The 22,348-nt window shown below is 39.4% G+C and overlaps 1 protein-coding gene across 1 annotated transcript; it reads right to left on the bottom strand.

The window, feature by feature from the left end:
- Positions 1–729: 729 nt before the first annotated feature.
- Positions 730–21,849, bottom strand: LOC133451133 (bifunctional methylenetetrahydrofolate dehydrogenase/cyclohydrolase 2, mitochondrial-like). Its single transcript, XM_061730079.1, has 8 exons — positions 21,704–21,849; positions 19,647–19,831; positions 18,638–18,760; positions 17,525–17,677; positions 15,041–15,148; positions 4,708–4,800; positions 2,483–2,608; positions 730–1,129 (listed from the first exon to the last, which is right to left on the bottom strand). The coding sequence occupies exons 1-8, from the start codon at positions 21,844–21,846 to the stop codon at positions 1,014–1,016; spliced, it is 1,047 nt and encodes a 348-aa protein (XP_061586063.1). The 5' UTR covers positions 21,847–21,849; the 3' UTR covers positions 730–1,013.
- Positions 21,850–22,348: the final 499 nt, after the last annotated feature.

Below are 22,348 nucleotides of genomic sequence, written 5' to 3'. Positions count from 1 at the left end.
CAAAAGTGACGCCAGTTTGGCGGTACACTTTTAGGAGGTGTTTCTTGGATTTTTTTGTTTTTTAACTTGTCTGGGTGCTCTCAGGGTGCACTGTATATGTGGCTGTGGGTGTGAATGTGTTGGACCTGAACGTCTATCTGGATGTCAATTTAAAACATAAAAATGTAGCATTACAATGCTAAAATTTAGCATTAAAATTAGATCTGCATTACTTTATGTGTAGATACTGTATGTCTGTTTGTTTTTTAATTTTTTATAAATTCATAAGACTCAAAACCAGTTGGAATCAGTCTAATAAAGGAGTATTGGAGAAGCGGTATGATTAAATAAGTTTTACTTCTTCATACCCCTTTTCAGACATGTTAAACAGAATTTGTGTGTTATGTGTATTGTTATGTGTATGCATATATATATATATATATATATATATATATATATATATATATATATATATATATGGGTACAGTATGTATACAGTAGGTGTGTACATTCAGTTAAAATATATTCATTTATTTATATACATTTATTTACAAGGGATTTTGTATGTACAAAATGTGTGTGAATGCATGTGTGTATATGTGTATCTATTTGTATATAGATACTAGAGTTAAAGTTGTTATACAGTGGTTTTCACATTTCTGGAGTGAATCAATAAATTAAATGAAATTAAATTAATTCAGGAAATCAGAAAAGAACAAAAACCTTAAGAAACACGCCGTGGTGCTGGTACACACTACTTTTATTACTCGTGACTTCTTTTCCACTTATCATGCTTAAAATGAACCAAACCAGCATCGGTAGAAAAAATAGTAGTCTAAATTCTTAAATAGTGAAATCTGAATTAAATAAGTTAAATATGAAACAATATAAATGCCATACCCATCAACTGGTTTGAAGGTTATAAATATTTAAATAAAAGTGTGTTAGATGTTTGGCAAATACTTCTGCATTTGTATGTGTTTTGCTCGACAAATGTTTGCATCAATGTTCATTCAAACTAACGCTTGCTGTGTTTAATGCATCAACGCATTTCTGGCAGCAGTCACAGTGTTCTTCATCAGCATGGCCACGGTCATCGGGCCCACACCTCCAGGAACAGGAGTGATGAAACTTGCCTTCTCCTTCACTCCTACAAAAGATGAAAACAAAAATGAATTGAGTTGATTGATGATTCATTTACAAGGAGAGCTGGGACAAACTGGTATCAACCCTCATTAGATGTGAGATAACTGAACTCTATAGAAGAATCTGATGAAATAAACAAACAAACATCAGGCTGGAATTTGGGCCCTCTCCCAATACTCCCACTACCCCTAGCTTTCCCCTAAATTTTGGGCGTTCCCGTGAGGGTAGTGGTGTCCCAATTCCTCTTTTCACCTAGGGGTAGTGGAGAAAACGAGTGTTGCGGCTATGAATCTGTCCCTACGGATCGAGGGTTTTCGGATGCACACTAGGTGAACTAGGGCCAGAAAAATTTCCCAGAATGCTTTTCGTCGTCATTTTCGGACTGAATCAAAAAAAAAAAAACATGGCGGACATTTTTTATTTTTTAGTGAATAAAATCAATATTTTGAGTTAGTTTCTGCATAAAAATGCATTTTGATTACATTTCTAGCGAGAAATATATATTTTACTTTCATAATATTCACTCAGTGAATGTACATACTGTAATCACTCGTTTGTCCGTTGTTGCGAAGTCTTTTTCAAACCTCGCCAGAATAAAGGCTGATTTATGGTTCCGCGTTACACCAACGCAGAGCCTACGGCGTAGGTTACGCAGCGACGCGCGCCGTACACCGTACCCTACGCCGTAGGCTCTGCGTCGATTTAACGCGGAACCATAAATCAGCTCCCAAGCCGGCAGGCAGAAATCCCGAAATTTTTCGGAGCTAATTTCTTAGCAGGCGTAGCTACAACTGTTAGATTTCATCTATTAAACCAACATTTATCTTCCTAAATGATTTATTTCAGGCAGCGGTAATTCTCCACAGAGCTGCAGGTTTCTCCCCGGGACGACGGCGCAGGTTGACCTGGTGATCACGTCTGTACGTGAGCTGCTGCTGCTGCTCCGAGCCGGCGGCTTTTATCATCGCCGAAAACATCAGATCAAATTTCTTAACAGGCGTTATTTGGATAAACTGAGCCCAGGTTGGGGATCTTAACGGTTACTTTCACGCCTGAAAAATATTAAAACTTAATAAAGTGGCATATTAACAGCGCTACAGCTGAAATTAAAACAGCTTTTGGCTCTCAGATTCCTGATTTTAGGGGTGGTGCTGAAAGTAATGGTAGGGGGAGTATTGGGACAGGCCCCTGGGAAGATTTCAAGTGCCCTAAAATATGTGGCTTCTTTTTTAGGGGTAGTGGTAGTGAGGGAGGGCTAGTGGTAGAAAGTAGGGGGTGTATTGGGATTGGCCCTTGGTCTCCATAGGAAACTGTTGTCAACGTTTTAATCTTTCTTCTTTTCATTATTTTATTCTACCTTCAAAGTCTACGTCACCGATGAGCCGGATCTTCCCTGTTTGCGGGTCCTGGATGCGATTTATGCCCACGTCAATGACTGCTGCTCCTTCTTTCACCATGTCAGCTGTGATGAGGCCAGGAACACCTAAATGATCAAATCAAGGATCATTTTTAGAAAAGGAGCTGACTGCTTTTGGTTTCTTTTTTTTCTTTTTTTGTCACATTCTAATTGTGAAAACTGCCAGTCAGAAGACAGTTAATCTTTCGCCATTCCTCTGAGACTGTTGTCGCAAGCAGTTTAATCATATTGGTGTTCATCCACAAATTATATTCATCCATGTTGATCCCAGACCCATTTAAAAATGGCTGGATGGCTTGTGTTCGCTTTATTACACAGAGCTGCTCACTTTAAAAACAAAAAGACTAAAATCACAAGAAAAGCTCACAAAGCTATCGTCATTAACAAGAAGCTCACACAAACGAGAGGCCAACTTGACGCTCCCCATGGCGTTGTGTTACCAAATAGTCTTTTACGTTGATGAATGGCCTCACATTCCAGCCACCTCATATCACTTTTGTTCTCCTCCGTTTTGTTTAAAGTTGTGATTTGAAACCACAGTTCGGGAAGAGCAACAGGTCCATATACAGAAACTTCCGAAACGATTCCAACCACATCTCTTCAAGTAGGGACTAGTAAGGCTTTTTCGTAATCTCTCCCCCATCTTACGGTAAAGAGACTAGATAAATCCCTTTATGCCAGTTGCAACATTAAGAAAGGACCCCTGACATAAACCTAAAAATCACTTAAACACATCTTCTAAAATAAAATTAGCTTCATGTTTGTTTAAACTAATGTGCTAATTGCAACTGTGCTTGTCCTGCAATGGACAATTCTACTGAAAAATATAGATACATTGACTATTACAGATTATATACACTAACCTGTGGTGAGTGTTGAGTAATATATATTTACAACTGCATCAGGTATACCAGGTGTACCTAATAAAGTAACTGGTGAGTGTGTATATAATCATTTGCAGCTTGAACTGATAAACTGATGAATGATTAAATTTAAAGTTCACTTATAGGTGGAAAAGTCATCCAATGTATTCATTCACTAAATAATAATAATAATAATAATAATAATAACTTGAAGCATTAAGTTTAACTGTTAACTTATGACAAGTCAAATTTCATTTCTAGCACATTTAAAACAAGAAGTTGACCAAAGTGCAGTGTAATTGCACAATTAAAACAAAAAATATCAATAATAAATATTAAGCTAAGAACAAGGAACCTTATCTAGTGAAATGCTAAAATCACAACATAAAAAGTAAAACAGTATTTAATGATAAAAAAGACCCTGACAATTGGATCAACTGGGACTAAACGCCAACAAAAATCAATGTGTTTTCATGAGGACTTTAAATGTTCAAGTGTGCTAGTAGTTCTAATATTAAAACTAAACTGGTCCAGAGTGCTGGAGCTGCCGCCCAGAGCGCTCTATATCCTCGGTTTTTATGTCTTGATCTGGGAACATCCAGGAGCAGCTGGTTAGCAGACTTCAGAGCTCTTTCTGGAGTATGAGACTTTACTCAGACAAGTAGGGTGGTGCCAAGCTTTTGAGACAAAAACAACTAATAAAAGTTTGAAGTGGACCCTGAAACAGATGGTGAGCCAGTGTAAGGAGGCCAGAGCAGGACTGATACGATCACATTGTTTTCTTCCTGTCAGAAGGCAGGCTGCTGCATTTTGTACAGCCTGCAAAAGCCGCAGCGATGACTGATCCAGACCAATGTACAAAGAATTACAATTACCCAAAGGAGATGTAATAAAAGTTTTAATAGAAAAAAATCTGGGTCTTGACAGCTGTGTTTATCATTGATTGATAGATAGCTGCTTATTTGAACCATGCAGGCATTCATGTCACTTTCACCACTACAGAAATCCATCAGGTGAGCTGGCAGGTAAACCATTGAAATATGGTGATTGTACCTAGTGGGAACGTCACAGGCGTGGCCTGGTGCGGCAATGAGCCATGGCTTTGGTATCGGTTGTGGGATGGGGGAGCATAACGGTTAAAGACGTCAGGGGTGATGCAACAACAACAAAAAAATGATTGCAACCTGACCCAATCTGTTTTACTTTCAAAATGAATTACTTTTGTAACTAATGTCACTTTGAAACTTTGAAACCTTGAACTGTTATTGAGTGGATGGACTTAACCGTCCTGGCTTTAATTACCTGCGGCTGCAATAATGATATCAGCCAGGCTCGTCAGCTCTTTCAGACGTTCCCTCGGTGTACATCTATGGGCGATGGTCACTGTCGCATCACCTGAATGGTAAAAAAAAATAATTATAAGAGATAAAATTGCATATACTGGAGTATTTCATCCTCCTATAAGTGTGTGTGTGAATGTGCTTGGTGGAAAAATAAATGCAGCATTTCAGTAGAAGCACCTAGCATTTTACAGCTTTCACACTTTACTTCATATTTATTAATCCTCTGTGGGGACCTTATATAATAATAATACTGTCATTTAGCAGACACTTTTATACAAAGCAACTTACATCTGAGAGAACAAACACACAGGGAGCAATTAGGGTTAAGGCCTTGCTCAGGGGCCCAAGGTGGTTCATCTTGGTTTCCATTCTGGGGCTTGAACCTGGATCCTCCAGACTCAAGCCCTCTGTAGCCACTAACCCTAACCCCCCATAGAGCTTTCCATAAGTGAATGTCCTTAAAGGTGACCTATTATGGCATTTAATGTATATTTTAAACAGGCCTTGAATGTCTTAAAAACAAGCTGTTGATTGTTTTTTCTACAGAAATGAGAAATTCAGTCTGTGGGCCATGTCTCTAGTTTTACCACTTCTAACCTCCTTCTCTATGAGGGATTCTGAGGGGAGGGGAGGCTATGATAATGAGGCTCTGTGCTGATTGGCTGCCTGAATGACGTGTAGCAGGGGAGGGAACAAAGCCTCGCTCCGGGCAGAAGAGCAGCGGCTGCGTACACTATTAAAGCGTGTCCCATGCGATGCGAGCGAGCGTCAGCGACAAAATCAATTCCATTCCTTTATTTTCTATTGGACTGTCCTAACTGGCCGCGAGTTTAACGGTTTCAGTGTGGACAGAGAGCGTCCGATGTCACGCAGCTCGACGCAATAGTCAGACGCTCGCATGCAGTTACACGGTGTAAACGACTCCCTGGGATCTTAAGCCTGAATTACGCTTCTGCGTTAAATCGACGCGTACCCTACACCGTAGGCTCTGCGTTGGTGTAACGCGGAATCATAAATCAGCCTTTAGTTACCTGAAGGGGGAACGGGTCACCTCGTCTTCACACTAATTCACACAGGAAGATTTAGTTGAATTCTAAACAGGTACACCACAGTTCTTTAACTCCGATTCCTCATCATTTCATTTCTTATGTTACAAGACAAATGAATCATGTTAACTGTAAAGAAATCACAACACTGAATGTTCACAAATGGCAACTTTATTGTTAAAACAAATAAAATAACATTTGTACACATTATATACACCATATACACTACTTATATACACTGTTTATATACACCAAGTTGTATATAAATAACATGTATGCACTATTGCTGGCTCAAGGAAGGGCCGTGCGTCTTCTGAAGGTCTCGTTGAACAGCTTCAGGTGCATTGCTTGGAAGATCTGAAACCGTCGACAGAAAAAAATGTATTACTAATAGAGCTCTGGTGATACCTAACGAGTAACACCGGAAACAAATATTAAATAACATAAAAAATTAACGTCACTTACCGCTGACTCGTGTGCAGTTGCTGGGTCCGTAATGTTGGTACTGATCCTTTTATGAGGGTAAGTGTCGATGCAAAACCAAATTTTTACTGTCCCTCGTTGTTGAAACAGCCCGAGGTGAAGTGGTTAGAACACACGATACACCGCTTCCAAACAATGGCGGAGTTCTTGTTCCAGCTAGAGTTAGTTGTGGGCGTGGTTCACGCATCGGAGGCCGACCTATGGAAATCGCTCCCGTCGTGAGTCACAACGGGAGCAGAATCTGAACGGCTCGTAGAAGTCACATCACACTGGACGGCTCATCCGGGCGGCTGTACAGACACTGCAGAATTTGGTTGCTTTCCTCCTTTTCTGAGTTGTCAGGCTGAAGGGGGGGCCACTTTATATATGTTAAAGCAAGAGAAAACGTGTTTTTCATAATAGGTCCCCTTTAATTGTCATTGAACAGAACAATGTTGCAATGATGTGAGAGGGGTGGAACGGAGCTTGGTAGTTTGGTCACCGCAGCAAGACAGCTCCTGGTTTGACTGCCGGGCCTGGCTGGGGTCTTTCTGCGTGGAGTTTATATGTTCTCCATGTGCTTTTGTGGGTTTTCTCAGGGTACTCCGGCTTCCCCACGCAGTCCAAAAACATCCTTATCAGGTTAACTGGTGATTCTGTGTGGGCGTACGTGGTTGTTTGTGTATATGTGACCCTGCGACGAACCTGGTGACATGCAGGATTTACCCCTGTCTTTCACGTTTACAGAGCTGGGACAGGCAGCAACAGAGCTCAGTAACCCTCGTAGGAATGAGGGAATGATGGGTGGATCATGTGAAAGACTGATAAAATCAAGGAGGGAACAACATCAAGTTATTGCTGATAAAGGTGGATCTTCCAGGGAAATGTACTTAGCAACACAAAATAAATAATGGTAAAGTGAAAAAATGCTTATGCTGTTGGTTGTTAGAGGTTAAGCTGGGCATACACTGTGCGATATTTTTAATTGTATGAGACTGACCCATCTCACACTGCACGACTAGATCACTGAGTTCAAAAGTTCACAGCCCACGATTTATGGTCTCACACTGTACGAGCCGATGCTCGGATGCGACCCGTCTGCTCACACTATACGATCATAATCCTCCCGTCGGACTTCTGTGTACTGGTAACTCGAGGCCGGTTTTGGGGCAGGGGTGGGCTGTGCCCACCCAAACGTGCGACCTTCCCATCCGATCAAAGGTTATGGGGATCCTTTATTTTTTTATAATTAATTTTTTATATATATATATATATATATATATATATATATATATATATATATATATATATACGGTATATATATATATATATATAAATCACAAAATATCTGTACCATTTCTGATTGGGTGGGCACTGCGCATCATTTTTAGACACAACAATGAACGCATACCGCAAAAGTTGTGTCTCGGCGGGGGGGGCCCGGCGTCCCAGCAAAATGAACACTTCTTTGTGTTCAGAACAGCTCAGAGCGCACACTAAAGGCTGATTTATGGTCCCGCGCTACACCAACGCAGGGCCTACGGCATAGGGTACGCGGCGACGGGCCCCGTACGCTGCGTTGGTTTAACGCAGAACCATAAATCAGCCTTTAGCAATTTGTGCCGTTCTGTGTGGCGATAAATGAAAAAAGATTAGACAACGCCGTGATTGGACAAGGAATTGGCTGGGCAGACATGGGAAATGCAGTCTTTTTTTTCTGCTATTAAAACATGATTTGTAATGTGAATTTGCAAAACTTTAAACTACAAATAATAGTTTTTGACGTGACATCAGAGATTGCGCATGCTCTCTGTGAAAGGATGAGTCCAATCGGGTCGTAGCTGCTTCAACTGTGCGATTCCTTCACGAGGAGCGACCAGGATTTCAAACACGTTTGATTTTCTTGCGAGCACAAGATTCGTGATCGAAAGCTCGTCGTGAGGTGTTAATCTCTCGTCGTTACCGTATACTGCACGAGGCACGAGCAACGATTGGGTCGAAATCTGGCCCGATCGAAAAAATAGACGCACGACTGGAAAATCGTCTCAAAACGAGCCAATAATCGCACAGTCTATGCCCGGCTTTACCTAATACCAAGACCCTCTATGATCATTATTCTCATTATTATCTTTTATACTTCTTCACAAAAAGACCCCTCCTTTACAGTCTCCTGTTTTTTTTTTCTTTTTGACCAGTTGTTGTAGTTTTAAAAGTTTGTACAGCTATGGGATAGAAACTACTTTTGAGTCTGTTGTCTTTGTTTTGATGACTCTGTACCGTCAACCTGATGGTAAGAATTCAACTGCGATATGTCCTTTATGATTTAATGGACTTTCTTGAGGCAGCATGACCTGTGTAGATCCTCCAGCGTGGGGAAATGACACCCAGTATTTTCCTCAGCAGTATTGATGACTCTCTGAAGCTTTCTTTTGTGCCAGAGTGCAGCTGGAAGTGCAGTGGACAGACACCAGCAGCCTCTGCTGTGCCTTCCTTACCAGTAATGTGGAGTTCACACCCCTGGTCAGGTCTGTAACTCTCTCCACGCAGTCCCTGCTGATCATTATGGGCTGAATGTCTGATTTTACCTGTCTGAAAACACTGACTAACTCCTTTGACTTCGATGTGTTCAGGAGTAGGCTGTTGTCCCTTCAACACACTCACAGCCGCTCATCTCATCCCAGGTGGCAGTCTCAAAATCAGCACCGGCCCAGAACCAGCCCTGGAACCGATTAGGTGGAAAAGGGGTATGAGAGTTGTGGGAACCAACTCTCTGTGTGCATCCTGACAGGGTCTTCAATGTAAAGCCATGGGCCAACCCAGGTCTAGCAGTTTACACACTAGTATTTGGGGGAGGACAGTATTAACACCCAATTCTTCTATCCTTCTTTCCTCCTGCCATGCTCTCTCCTTCCTTCTTCCTTTCCTCTTTTCCTCCTTTACTCCTTTTTCTTCCTACCTCCCTTTCGTGATTCGTTCCTTTATTACCTTCTTAGCTTTTCCTTCCTTCTTTCCTTATTTTTTACATTCCTTCCTTCTTCCCTCCCTTCTTTCTTTCCTTCCTTTCTCCCTTCCTTCCATCTTTTCTCCCTTCTTTCCTCCCTTCTATACTCCCTTCCTTCTTTTCTCCTTTCTCCCTTCTTTCCTTACTCCCTTTCCTACTTCCTTCCTTCTTTCCCTCTTTTCTCCTTTCTCCCTTCCATCCTTTTCCCTTCTTTCCTCCCTTCCATCTTTTCTCCCTTCCTTACTCCCTTTCCTACTTCCTTCCTTCTTTCCTTCTTTTCTCCTTTCTCCCTTCTTTCCTTACTCCCTTTCCTACTTCCTTCCTTCTTTCCCTCTTTTCTACTTTCTCCCTTCCTTCCATCTTTTCTCCCTTCTTTCCTCCCTTCCATCTTTTCTACCTTCCTTACTCCCTTTCCTACTTCCTTCCTTCCTTCTTTCCTTCTTTTCTCCTTTCTCCCTTCCTTCTATCTTTTCTCCCTTCTTTCCTCCCTTCCATCTTTTCTCCCTTCTTTCCTCCCTTCCATCTTTTCTCCCTTCCTTCCTCCCTTTCCTACTTCCTTCCTTCTTTCCTTCTTTTCTCCTTTCTTCCTTACTTCCTTCTTTCCTTCCTTCCATCTTTTCTCCCTTCTTTCATTCCTTCTCTTCTCCCTTCACCCTCCTTTGACCCAAAGACAGCACAAGGGTTAAATACAAAGCCAGTGTCCCTAAAGAGCAGCATAGCTCCCTTTCTGCTCCTGGTGGGTCAGTGCTCCACATTCCACTGGTTTGATGCCCACTGTACCAAGTTTAAAACTGTACCAAGTTTAAAACTGTACCAAGTTTAAAACTGTACCAAGTTTAGGAACCAGAATCAGCTAACACAAAAACTCATTATTTTCAACCCATGTCATTAGAATTGCATTCACTTACTTCTAACTGTCTTGAAGCTGGTGATCAGTAAGCTGTAATTCCATTTCCCTTTACTGTAGTGTTGTGTCAGTTGTAAACAGTTAATTTCAAAGAATTAACTCTTTTAGGGAGGCATTCTCGACTGAATCACCTCCCGAAACGATCAGTTAATTTCACAGTTCAGCTGAGCTCCCCTGTGAACGAGGCAGAGAGAGCAAACGCTGCTACTGTAAATGAATGTGACCTCTTCCCTGCAAACCAACGACTTCAGTGAATCACTCACTGATTTACTCACCGACTGAATCTATCCCTACGTCCCCCGGGCTAAGGCCTAATGTAGTTGGAAGATGAGACTATCTGTACATAGTCATATAAACATAAATACACACCTGCTGTTTTACTGAATTTGGATAAGCCTGTAATGCAAGGAAGAGTAGAGAGTCTACAGGACTGTCTCAGAAAATTAGAATATTGTGATAAAGTCCTTTATTTTCTGTAATGCAAAAATGTCATACATTCTGGATTCATTACAAATCAACTGAAATATTGCAAGCCTTCTATTATTTTAATATTGCTGATCATGGCTTACAGAAAACTCAAATATCCAATCTCAAAAAATCTGAATATTCTGGGAATCTTCATCTTAAACTGTAAGCCATAATCAGCAATATTAAAATAATAAAAGGCTTGCAATATTTCAGTTGATTTGTAATAAATCCAGAATGTATGACATTTTTGTTTTTTTAAATTGCATTACAGAAAATAAAGAACTTTATCACAATATTCAAATTTTCTGAGACAGTCCTGTAAGTGCAGATCAGTGATCTGTTCACTGATCATGTTGATTTTCATGTGTCCGTAGTGATAGTCTGTTGACCAATATCAAACTGTAGACCAGTTAAAACTAGTGTCAATTGTTTTCTCAGTGTTCATTTTCAGTCTTCATAAATGTGAAGGTTTGTAGGTGGAACCAGGTGCGTTTGTCAAAGCAGCAGAACTGCAGGGAATCGTGAGCTGAATCAAAAACATTTAAGTTCAATGAGTTCTATATGCAGGTGGAGCTCGATATCACATACTGAATGATTCAGTGAGAAAAAATGTAGAACTTTTTTTTTTAAATTATCTGATTCTAAGGAATTCAGTGGACTGAAATCCAATGCCCATCACTCGTCTGCCAGCTTTCTAATTACATAACTACCCTAGGGGTTTAAAAAACAACTTTTCTCTCTTGAAGGATTGGAGGTTACTTTTTCCAATAGAGCAGATGATATTTTATTTTATTATTACTAATACTGTCATATGCAAATTTTCAAGACAATTTGAATCTGAGTTTAAGTCAGTTAAAGACTTTGTTTTTTAGCTTTTTAATATCATTTAAGGAACTGTGGCCACATTGTGCAAGATGTTGGCGGACATCTGCGAGTGTTACGAATGACAAGTAACAGAAGTGTGAAACAGGATAAAAAGGATCATTCCACTCTGGGAAGACAAGAATGGGTCGGCAGGAAAGACAAGTCGAGACACATCAAACCTGTCGGTCGCATACCTGTAAAAACGTCTGTGTGGGTACTTGTATCACTAGTGTTTTGGGGACATAAATCACAGACTTCCTCTGAAGATTGAGGTACTTTTTTTTTTTTAATTATTGTAATTCCCCAATAGTAAAAGCCATATTTGAAGATTAAAACCCCTCAAGTTGCTCACATAATACTTGCTTTATCTATATTCCATTGTGGTGATGTATGAAGGCAAAATCGTAAAAACTACGTGACTGCCGAAATACTTCTGGACCTACTGCCGTCTGTGTGGGAGAGATTCTGATGAAGGCCACTTTGACTGGAGTCATTTTGTCGTGGTTTTATTTTGTGCACATATTTTCAATAGTTCTTTAGAAATGGGTTTTTATCATGGATCGTATCGATTATTGAAAAATATCTGTGTAGTTCTACTATTGTCTAAGTATATTCCTTTTGTATCTTAATAAAGAAACAGAAAAGATAATAAATATGGATGACTAAACAACAGACTAGGAGTGCATGAGACTTTTGCACAGCACTGTATTTATAGTACAATGTATGTTTGGGTGTTACCTCTTGGCTATATTCACTGGGTGTGGACAGATAATAGTGCGTTACAGACAGACTTATATTGTCGTGGGAGACAAAGCTACCTGGACGAGCTCCAGTAAATTCCTCTAAATTGTAGGACGACCTTGAAGATCAACTGTAAAAATCCTATTTTGTAATTCTACATGCGTTATTTACACAAGACACTGCCATTTGCAGGTGTTTAATACACCTGTGAAAAAGCTGTGCTGAATAACAAATGCATTTAGTGGCCAGGTAAAAGTATAAGCTGTCTATTTAAAATGTTCATGAGTAATGTTTTAGGCATTGCAACTAACTTTCCCAGTGCTGATCCATAGTGGTATTTTATCCTACTTTCACTGTTCATGTTTTACTATACCATAGCAACTTTATTTATAAAGCACTTTAAAGTGCTACAGTGGATCAAAGTGCTGTACTGTGAGTAAATAAAAAGGTTAAAAAAAATGAAAAATTCAAATAAAACCAGAACTTTCATTAGACATAAAAACTAAATATCAATAAAATGAGTTTTACAAAATATGACGTTTTTCTCTCCCACTGTGCAACTGAGAATTGTGGGAAATAGATAGATTCAAAAGAAAAGAAAGATGAATTTTATATCTACGTATACCATATGTGGTTGGACTTGCTATTTATAACTCTTTTCTGCAGTTTTTTTTAATATTTTCTAAAGGCACGTGCATTTCTAAACGTAGTCTCCAGTTATCATCAAAACACCCACACCGGGTGTCAGGGTATTTGTTAAACCTGACAGAGCTACAAAGGCTGGGAGAGCCATGAAGGCGGGTACACCAGCTGCTCAGAAGTTGCTGGAATTTTACTTGCTGCCTCTTTTAAAAAGGGCTGTGTCAGGTAATACAAGTTCTTACAGAGATTAGGTGTTACCAGATACTATTATCCAGTAATGGTACGATAATACTGATATGTAACTGACAACTGAGTCAAATGTCATAATAATAACGTTGCATCTCTGACACTTGATTCAGGCTTTGACAGAGGCCAGGTTAGGAAATATATTTTTTGAAGGTTCTAAGCAAGATCCTTTTGAATTTGTGATGCTGTAGATATAAAACAAGGCGAGTATTTTGAACAGATAAATAAATAAATAAATGACAGCTTTGAAGTAGTTATGAAAACTTTTGAGAGCTCATCATTTAAATGTGATGGCCTAATGATGGAAGCTGCATGCTCATGCGTGACATTTGTTTTAAAACAGGTTCTATCTTCTCTCCTTCGCGCTGACAGACATTTTAAGCTCTCACTTGACCTCTTTAATATGCACACCAGTAGAGACAGCCACAGGCAAGCAGAAAATTACACACTTTCCTCAAGCAAAGCGTTCAAAGTCCATGACACGGCCTTAAGCAGCGTTCAGCAAGGACTAGTGAATTTCCTCCTGGTGACTGTGTGGTACTGTTGTACTTTGGGATGTAACGCATATTGTGTTGCTTAATCTAAAAAGGCGAAGCCTACTGAGGCCCTCTGGTCTTTCTTCCTCTGCACTTAAAAGGAGTTGTTCCGTCTCCCAGTGGGCACAGAGCCAGAGGTTTCACCCTATCCCTTCCTTTCACTCCCAGGTTTTTTTCTTTTTATTATTATTATTATTCCTTTCCAGCAGGATGTGCATCAGCAATTTTTGTTTGATTAAAAAGGTAAGGAGTCATTAAAGCCTCCATTTATTGTTCATGTCCTGACAAAAGGGCTAAGCATCAAATATCCGTCAGGGTAAGTCAAGATGGTGCAATGTCATATTCATCTTAATGCACGCCAAGAATATTACAGTCCTGACTCACCAAGATAACATAGATACAGTTGCAAGTAGAAGTTTACATTTACAAAGACACCTTAACTTTTCTTTTCTTCATGAATGACAGTAAAGATGAGGAAAGTTTCTGCTTTCAGGTCAGTTAGATTCTCACACAAGTCTCTCACTAACACAAAGTTTCTACCTGGTTATTCCTGTGGGAGACACACAGAAATGCCGGCCTCGGTCTCCACAGCGCTGCTCACTTTTGGGGTGCTACCGTGCGATAGAAGGGATACGCCGGCCCGGCTTCAGCTTGGGAAAGCCGGGGAGCCGGTTTCCGCTTTTGCTTTTTTTACTGACAATGGGCTGCTGACAGATGATCCACCTGTCACTGTCGCTGTCTGAGACTGATTCATCATCTGTACAGAGTTTGCAGACACTTCACCTCTGTTCCACATCCATTACTACCCTCCAACAAGGTGGTGTAAAATGTGTATATAAACCCTAGAACAACAACTTGTAAATACTCTGGCTGGCACCATCCTGTACCAAAATGAAAGGCCCTGCAGCAAGAGAAAGCTGTTGCTCTAAAACCACCATGAAAAAAAAAGAAAGATAACAGTTTGCAGTAGCCTAAAGGGACAAAGACTTTCATATTTGGAGAAATGTCCTGTGGTTTGATGAAACCACAATTGGAAAAAAAAAAAAAAAGTTGCTTGAAGGCTTTAGTATCCAAACCAAAAAGTATGAAGGCTGTGAGTCAACCTTGCTGCAGAAAAGACACTGCTGCACTTCAAAAAATAAACAGCATCATAAGAAAATAAGTTATTGGGATATATAGGATCCACATCTCAAGATATAGGCAAACAAATTACAAAAAAAACACCAAATTAATTGCAAAGAAAGGTTTCCCTCAAATTTGATGTCAGACAGAGAAAAAAAAAAGTTTTCAACCTTTGCTAAACTTCTGGTTGCTTCTGTAAACACACACACACACACACACACACACACACACACACAAATGTGCACAAGTTTCCTTACCGCCGGGGCGCTCATGGTTGCGATCAGTGTGCAGTAACATTGCAATCGGCATTCCAACATTCTTGGAGCGACCAGCGACCAAGACATTCTTTCCCACAGTGTCAATGCCTGCAAAACACATTTTTAGGATATATTTGATTTTTAACAAATTATCCTTGTTTGTGCATGCAATATGAAACATTGTTAAATGAACACAAACTACTGGGGGTTAACGAAAGTATAACCAAAATGGTCTGAGGCATTGTAAGTATTAGTATTATTATCAGTAAAAGGTCTCATCATTACCACACCTTGTTAAAATGAGACAAAATTCCAGAAGAGAAGAAGAATAGATGACTGACATATTGGTATGTAAATGGTTGAAGCTTTATCTCATCCTTGAGCCTTCCAAGAATCCTCTCTGATAGACATTATTTACAGTTTGAGAAGACTTTTAAGACTGGCAGACATCTTAAAATTCTTCTAAGAGACTGATGACATCTCATCCTGTAAGTCAGAAAAAATGTGAAAGAAAACATCTAGCAAGATGCCGGCAAATGTCACCCCAATTAAAGGTGAGTAAGTGAAAAGGCAACAGGGATGAACATTAAAGCTTGTCTAACTTGTATTGACTTTCTAACATTTTGAAAGGTTTGTGGACTTTGTGGTGTAGAGATTTGGACTATCTGGAGGACAGGGGGTTGTTTTACTGTCAAAAGTGGTAGATGTTTAAAGTTTGGGGTTGTTTGGTTGCTTCAGGGTGATTCTGAGTATGAGATCAAGAGTTAGTGCAGCTTCAATGCAAGTAGGTTATTCAGCAAAACAATGTGTGTGTTTACACCCATAGCACGATTTAGGTATTTAAAAAGAAAAAAAACTGATATGGCTGGGAAAAACTGTATACTGTCTTTGTTCTGAATTACTTACTTTATCAGTCCCTAAAGCCTCAACAAACATCTGCTTGTGGATATTGTTAGTGACCGCTCTGCCTCCACCTGGCCAGCAGTGACTTTGGTTCACATCATGTGGACCTGTATACTGCCTACTTTAGTTTTTAATTGTATTCTCTGACAGATCTGGCTGTTTCTTTACTAGTTAGCCTGAAATCCATTACAGTCGCTGCCAAAGAGGATGGCTGCAGGTAAAAGCAAAATGCCTTTCAGAGGAACCCAGGAAATCCTGCACGTTTGAAGCAATGAGTGCAAACATCTCAGTGACGCAGGGAGATTAGCAGCGGCGTGAGTCATAAATCAAACCATGCTCTGAGTCTGGAGCATGTTAAAAGGAAAATTAACTGTAAAATTACTCTGTCGTGTTGATTTGACCTATGCAGTGATAATTATCCTGATAATAGCAACATAACATCAAAATTATAAATATATATATTTTGTTTTTGTAATACTATACTATCCATTTACTCGGTGTGTATACATATATCTAAACATACATACATATACAGTATACATACACACACACATATATACACATATTAAATTACAATTAATAGCTATAATATTACCAAATCTACAGCCCATGATGATTAGTACCCCTCATTGTTTTATATTCTGTTTGAAGACCAGTTCCTTATGGGTTGATTTAAAGGAATATATTGGGAGACTGGTTGTGTTCCTCCCTCAACCCACTCCACAGTATGACCCCACACACACAGACACACAAAAACTCTTATAATTAATTAAATAAATAATTTTAAAAAATTAATGTGGATTGTGATTCATCCCCCTGCCTTTGATTGGTGTTCCTTTTTTTGTGGTCTGTGCTCACACTAGTCCGAGAAGTGCACTTACTCAATTAGGAGCATTTGAAACACCCCAGTAATTCAGACAGATTTTTTTATGCCGCTCCCTCAACAACCCAACTTATACCCCGAAGCCACAGTACAGCGCTTCCTAAGAAGCTTAAACATTAAGCAAGGAAGGGAAGTGCAAAAAGAAAAAGAGAAAAAAAAACTAATCCTACTCATTATCAGAGAATAACATGGTCATTAGAAAGCCTGATTCCACATAACAACTCAAAATGAAGTTAAGGTCCGTCTCTGCCCTCTTGTGGTCCTTTTAACTACAACATCTGTACTTTATAATTTCAGTGCAGTTCACTATTAGTTTTCTTATATTTAACAATACACTACAGTATTAAGGGATTTTGAGAGTAGCTTTTTAAAAAGTGCATACTATTACATGTTCTTCTCTACAAGTTATTGATTTGTCCTTTTTTTATTGGTCAAGAGAATGTGTTTCTGGTCCAGCACAATGGCACAGTGGGCAGAGTTTAGAGTGGAAAAATACAGACAAGGAATATGTGTTGAATTCAGCATTTACAGAATGAGTTGCAGAACTGAAGTTGCATCTAATAAGCAGTGTTGAGAGATAAGTGGTCATTTGTACTACCAAAAACCTTTGCTTTTAGTTGACTGATTTGTAAAGCCCTCTAGGAATTGACGCGTTTGCAGCAACTGTAAAGATAAAAGAAGAACGTTTGTTGGTTTACCTGCTCTTTTGATCATCTCCCAGACAGCTGAAGGTGTCGCCGGTACCATGGATCTCTGGTCCAGGCACAGCTTCCCAATGTTCACAATATGGAAGCCATCAACATCCTTCTCTGGAGCGATGGCGTTGCAGACTGCACGCTCATTAATGTGCTCTGGAGAGGAAAGAGACGAGAACTGATGCTCAGTTACATTAGTTATTATAAAATTATTGATTACTACCTTCAACATTAGCTAAAATCTACATACAGTATGGAGATCTGTTCAGTAAAACCCTTTTGAAAATAAGTTTGGTTTCTAGGTAAAATTTTAAATTCACAAACTGTTTAACACTACATTTAACCCTTTAGTATAAGATATTTTATGGATGGATTGTCTACAACACCGACCAAATCAAAACATTTGCAAAGCAAATAGTTTTGTATAATTAAAAAGATTTTCAAAAGCAAGTAGGCTACCTAGTGTATATATATATAATAATATATAATATATTAAGGACAAATTGTAAAAGAAAAAAAGTGTTTTTAATTTCAATGTAATAAACACTTTTCATACAAAAAAAAGATAATTTTCTCTGTGTCAAGCTTTATAGCGTCAATTGAAGACGTAATAAATGTGGAAATATTTTGTAAAGATTTTTGAAAGAATAAGGCTGATTTTGAATTTGATGCAAACAACTAGTTTCAATGAAGATGGCAAGAAGCGTGTTCACTACTGTTCAAATTAAAACATCTGCAGCTATTCAGATTTGTTCAACACTTGGTTGTATTTCTCTCTTAAAAGTGCACCAACTCTGCACCTGGAGTCTTTTTCTTACTTTACTGTGTGCAATTCAGAAGGTGGATGGCCAGCTGATTTAAGTTGGATCTGTGGCTCCAGCAGCAATCTTGAGTACACGAATAATGGTTTTAAGAAATGTTTTGGAGCTTCAGTAATTTGAAATGTTTTGATCAAACATTCAGTCCTAAATTGTTTAGCTTTAGAAGACCCGTCATTTAAGCAGAACTACATCATTGCTGTCTGCACCAGATCTGTGTGAGGTGACTGTAAACATCAGTTAACATGCGTTGATGGACTCATCATCACCAGGGGTGTCTTGGTTTATCTTGGTTTACCTGGAAGCGGCAGCTGCACCAGCAGGCCACTAACCCTCCAGTCACGGTTCATCTTGTCAATCAGCTCCAGCAACTCCTCCTGGGACACGGAGCTGGGTCGCACCACTGTGTCACTGGATATACCTGAACAACCCGGAACATCCCATACAACAATATTCAAAATATATCAGTCTGGTATGACATAACACAACATTAGTAGTGTTGCAAAAATGTGTTTATGATAGTCCATGGGCCAGACCAGATATCAGTACCACTCAAGGTGACCAAACTCATGAAGTTACCCACCCCCTTCAGAAAATTATATTTTAGATGCTTGTTTATAAAACTAATCTGGTTCCTCATCTCATTGTGGTGTCCTTTATAATCCTGTATTTGCATGATAAAGACCAGTTTGTGACATTAGCCTAGTGGCTTTTATAGTTTCATAGGAGCCTAATGATGCTCTTCTAGTTTAAGGCTCACAATGACCTGTAACAATGATATAGTATGGGTATATTATAGATTTCCTGAATCCTTATGGTCCTGTGAGTATTCCAGTTTTTGTATTTGTGTCTCTGTTGTTCCTAGATGACACAGGGATAAAAGATAGTATATCATTTAGGCGAAAATTGTGTAAAAATGTGTGTTGTTTCTAGTTTAAAAAGCTGCAGGGACCTCTATGTTGGTCAGAAAGATTCACATCTTAGTTTGAATGAATGCTTAAAAATTCCTTTTAAAATGATACCAAGGACAATTACTACTTCATGATAACTATGATACAGCTGCCACTCAGGAAGGGTTATCATACCAAAATATCATCTACAGACATGGATCTTTTCAAAAATCATAAGCAAGTTTAGTCACCTTGAGTGGTGCTGACCAGTGAAATTTTGGGCTCTGGCCCACGGACTATGAATGTGTATCTGAATGCCCATGATTAGAAATAATAAATATATTTGATTAAGTTTGTATATCAGGATTACACATCATATGAGTGTGTTCAGGAAGTCACACACTGTGCTTGTCTGACCTAGGATGTTGGCTGCTCGAGTCTTGTTCCTAACGTAGGTACGACTGGCTGGGTCATCTCCGACTAAGACCACTCCCAGGTGGGGTCTCATGTTCCCCTGAGCTACCAGATCCTCCACATCGCGCTGGATCTCTCTGTGGAGCTGACGAGCCAACTCTGTTCCAGAAATCACCACAGCAGCATGCCTTCAGAGACATTCATTTAAAAGATATGAAATCATTAATCAGACCAAAGCAAAGACTGAATATATGATCTCAAACAAACAGATAAATGAGTTACAGAAAAGTTATCATTAGCTGAGTAACACTGACAATGAACCTTCTCGTCTTGTTTGGTACCGACCCCTGAAGGACCACAGGCAAAATTCAGGGGCTCCGCACTTTGGTAACAGCAGTTACCATCTTTAAATAAATCGAAATAAATGAGATCTAATTACTTCTTGTAAGTCTTCAATTTGTAAGAGTTGCTTCTCAAAGATATCAGGGATATAGGTACCAAAAACCCAAAGTGTGTTCATCTCTTGATGGTCACTCAGTTTGTTAGTGAATGCATGGTCTTATGTTACTTGTCTGCATAGAGGTGTGCTTATCACAACACGGGTGCTTCTTGTAGTTGACAACAGCATTTACAGTTTTACCTGGCTATCCAGTTAACCAAATTGGAATTTCAGTGTTATGATAGTGTTGATGATTTGATCCATATGAAGAACCTTGTTACAATCTTCTACTAACAAAATTCCCTTGCAATTTAAGTGTTCCCAATCTGCCTTGATAACTTATGCTCATGCTTAAATAGGGCTTAATTAAAGATCACTTCCAATTGGGATGGCACAGAGGCCCTGAGTTTCTGATTGACGACTTAATTTTCTTCTAATTTTGTGTGCACTACAAAGCCTTGTGCACAAGCTTTGAGAAAATAAACGGCATTGCTACTGCCACTTAGGATTTCTGTAGGAGAGCACCAACTAAAATGAGGATCTGCTTGATCCTCCCTGTATGAAAATAAATAAAGTGAATTATGTACAATTGTGGGGGGGTTTCTTTTCTTTTTGTTTCGTTGGGTTTTTTTTTCTATTTTGTTTTACAATATGATGATAATACTATTACAGCCTATAGTAGCAATTTCAGATATTAATCGCTATTTTATTTTGTATTGGCTGCACACAAAATTAAAAGAAAGGTCACCAATCAGAAACACATCAGTAACACATATCTATCTATCTATCTATCTATCTATCTATCTATGAGTACATATACATATATATATGAAAATATATGTAATACACTATATATAGTGTATATAGACTACACTATATATAGAATATAGTGTATTCCCTGTCTCTCTCTCTCTACATATACATACACACATTATATATAGTGTGTGTGTGTGTGTGTGTGTGTGTGTGTGTGTGTGTGTGTGTGTGTGTGTGTGTGTGTGTGTGTGTGTGTGTGTGTGTGTGTGTGTGTGTGTGTGTGTGTGTGTCTAAATTGCTGTAACTGATCCAGTAAGGCAGCTATTTACAGCATAATTGAGATTAGAGTTTGTTTCTTACACTGAAGACGTAACAGACGTCAGGTAACGTCACTGACGTTTTGACGTTAGGTTTCTCGTTTCTTACCGAGAATGTCTGCTGAACAAAGGCTTTACAGGGTGGCAGCGTTTAATGGAGAGGTTATTTCGTCTTAAGGACTGCAGCAACAATAAAATAATAATAATAAGTCATAATAGCATTGATTTAACGGTGATTAAACGGCTGTAAACGGTGTTGACCGGTGCTAGTCCTCGAACATCATCAACCAAATACAGAGCGTTCAATAAGGGTTAACTCGAATCAATGAAAAGGCAGTGACTCATATGATTGGTTTTGTTAAAATTGACATTTTAACTGGACTTAAATGTCACGTTTTGGGGTTTACAAGTGCTTCCAGCAGCTGTCAATCACCGGTCATGTGACCTTGGCCCCGCCCCCCGGAGCTGACCGTGAGCATCCCTGCGAGGCAGCGCCGCGTTAACCAACGATAATAACCAAGTGTTTTCGTCAACGCAGTGCCTTTTACCTCGTCGCCGACTGGTGGACATGTCTCCTCTGACTCTCGAATTTCCTGCGCATCCGCGGTTTGGCCCGGCAGCGGTGAAAGTGCGCGCTCAACGGGGTACAAATCCTGAAGGAGGAGCGTAGGGGTGAAACAGAGGCCGCCATGTTTGTGTGCGGAGCTCCGAGCGCGCATGCACGCGGCGGGGAGGGAGGCAGGGCGGCTTAGGTGATCAATAACATGATCTATAACATGATCTGCTGCACGCCCTGATTATATACGCGCATGCAAATTGAAATGAGCTGCATTCAAGAAATGCAAGTCCCATCAGGAATACAAGTGCAGCATCATTAATGAATCAGCTGTCCTTATCAGGGTTTGTGCTGATTACAAATAATATAATATATTACAAATAATAGCACTGACCAAAACACCTGCAGAAATACTGCAGGAATGACATAGCAGCAGTTAAATGCAGCCTTCTGTAAGCTTTAAATATCCACTGGGCTTACATCAAATACACCAAAACACAACAATAAAAAACAGTTTTCTGAATTTATCAATATGACTCTGTCCTTCACAGGATAAGTAAAATGGATCACTGCAAAAACTCAAAATCTTAACAAGAATATTTGTCTTATTTCTAGTTAAAATGTCTCATTTTAGTAA

The sequence above is a fragment of the Cololabis saira genome, chromosome 9 (assembly GCF_033807715.1).
Source record: "Cololabis saira isolate AMF1-May2022 chromosome 9, fColSai1.1, whole genome shotgun sequence".
In the NCBI taxonomy this organism is placed as follows: domain Eukaryota; kingdom Metazoa; phylum Chordata; class Actinopteri; order Beloniformes; family Belonidae; genus Cololabis; species Cololabis saira.
Note: the sequence above shows the minus strand (reverse complement) of the source record. Positions and strands in the feature narration are given on the sequence as shown.

What these genes read in the sequence shown, in the direction of transcription:
- LOC133451133 (XM_061730079.1), bottom strand. Translation starts at nt 21,846, where the DNA reads ATGGCGGCCTCTGTTTCACCCCTACGCTCCTCCTTCAGGATTTGTACC. An exon ending in TCGAGCAGCCAACATCCTAG is followed by an intron (nt 18,761 to 19,646) that starts GTCAGACAAGCA and finishes CGGGTTGTTCAG; the next exon opens with GTATATCCAGTGACACAGTG. An exon ending in GGTGCAGCTGCCGCTTCCAG is followed by an intron (nt 17,678 to 18,637) that starts GTAAACCAAGAT and finishes TTTCCTCTCCAG; the next exon opens with AGCACATTAATGAGCGTGCA.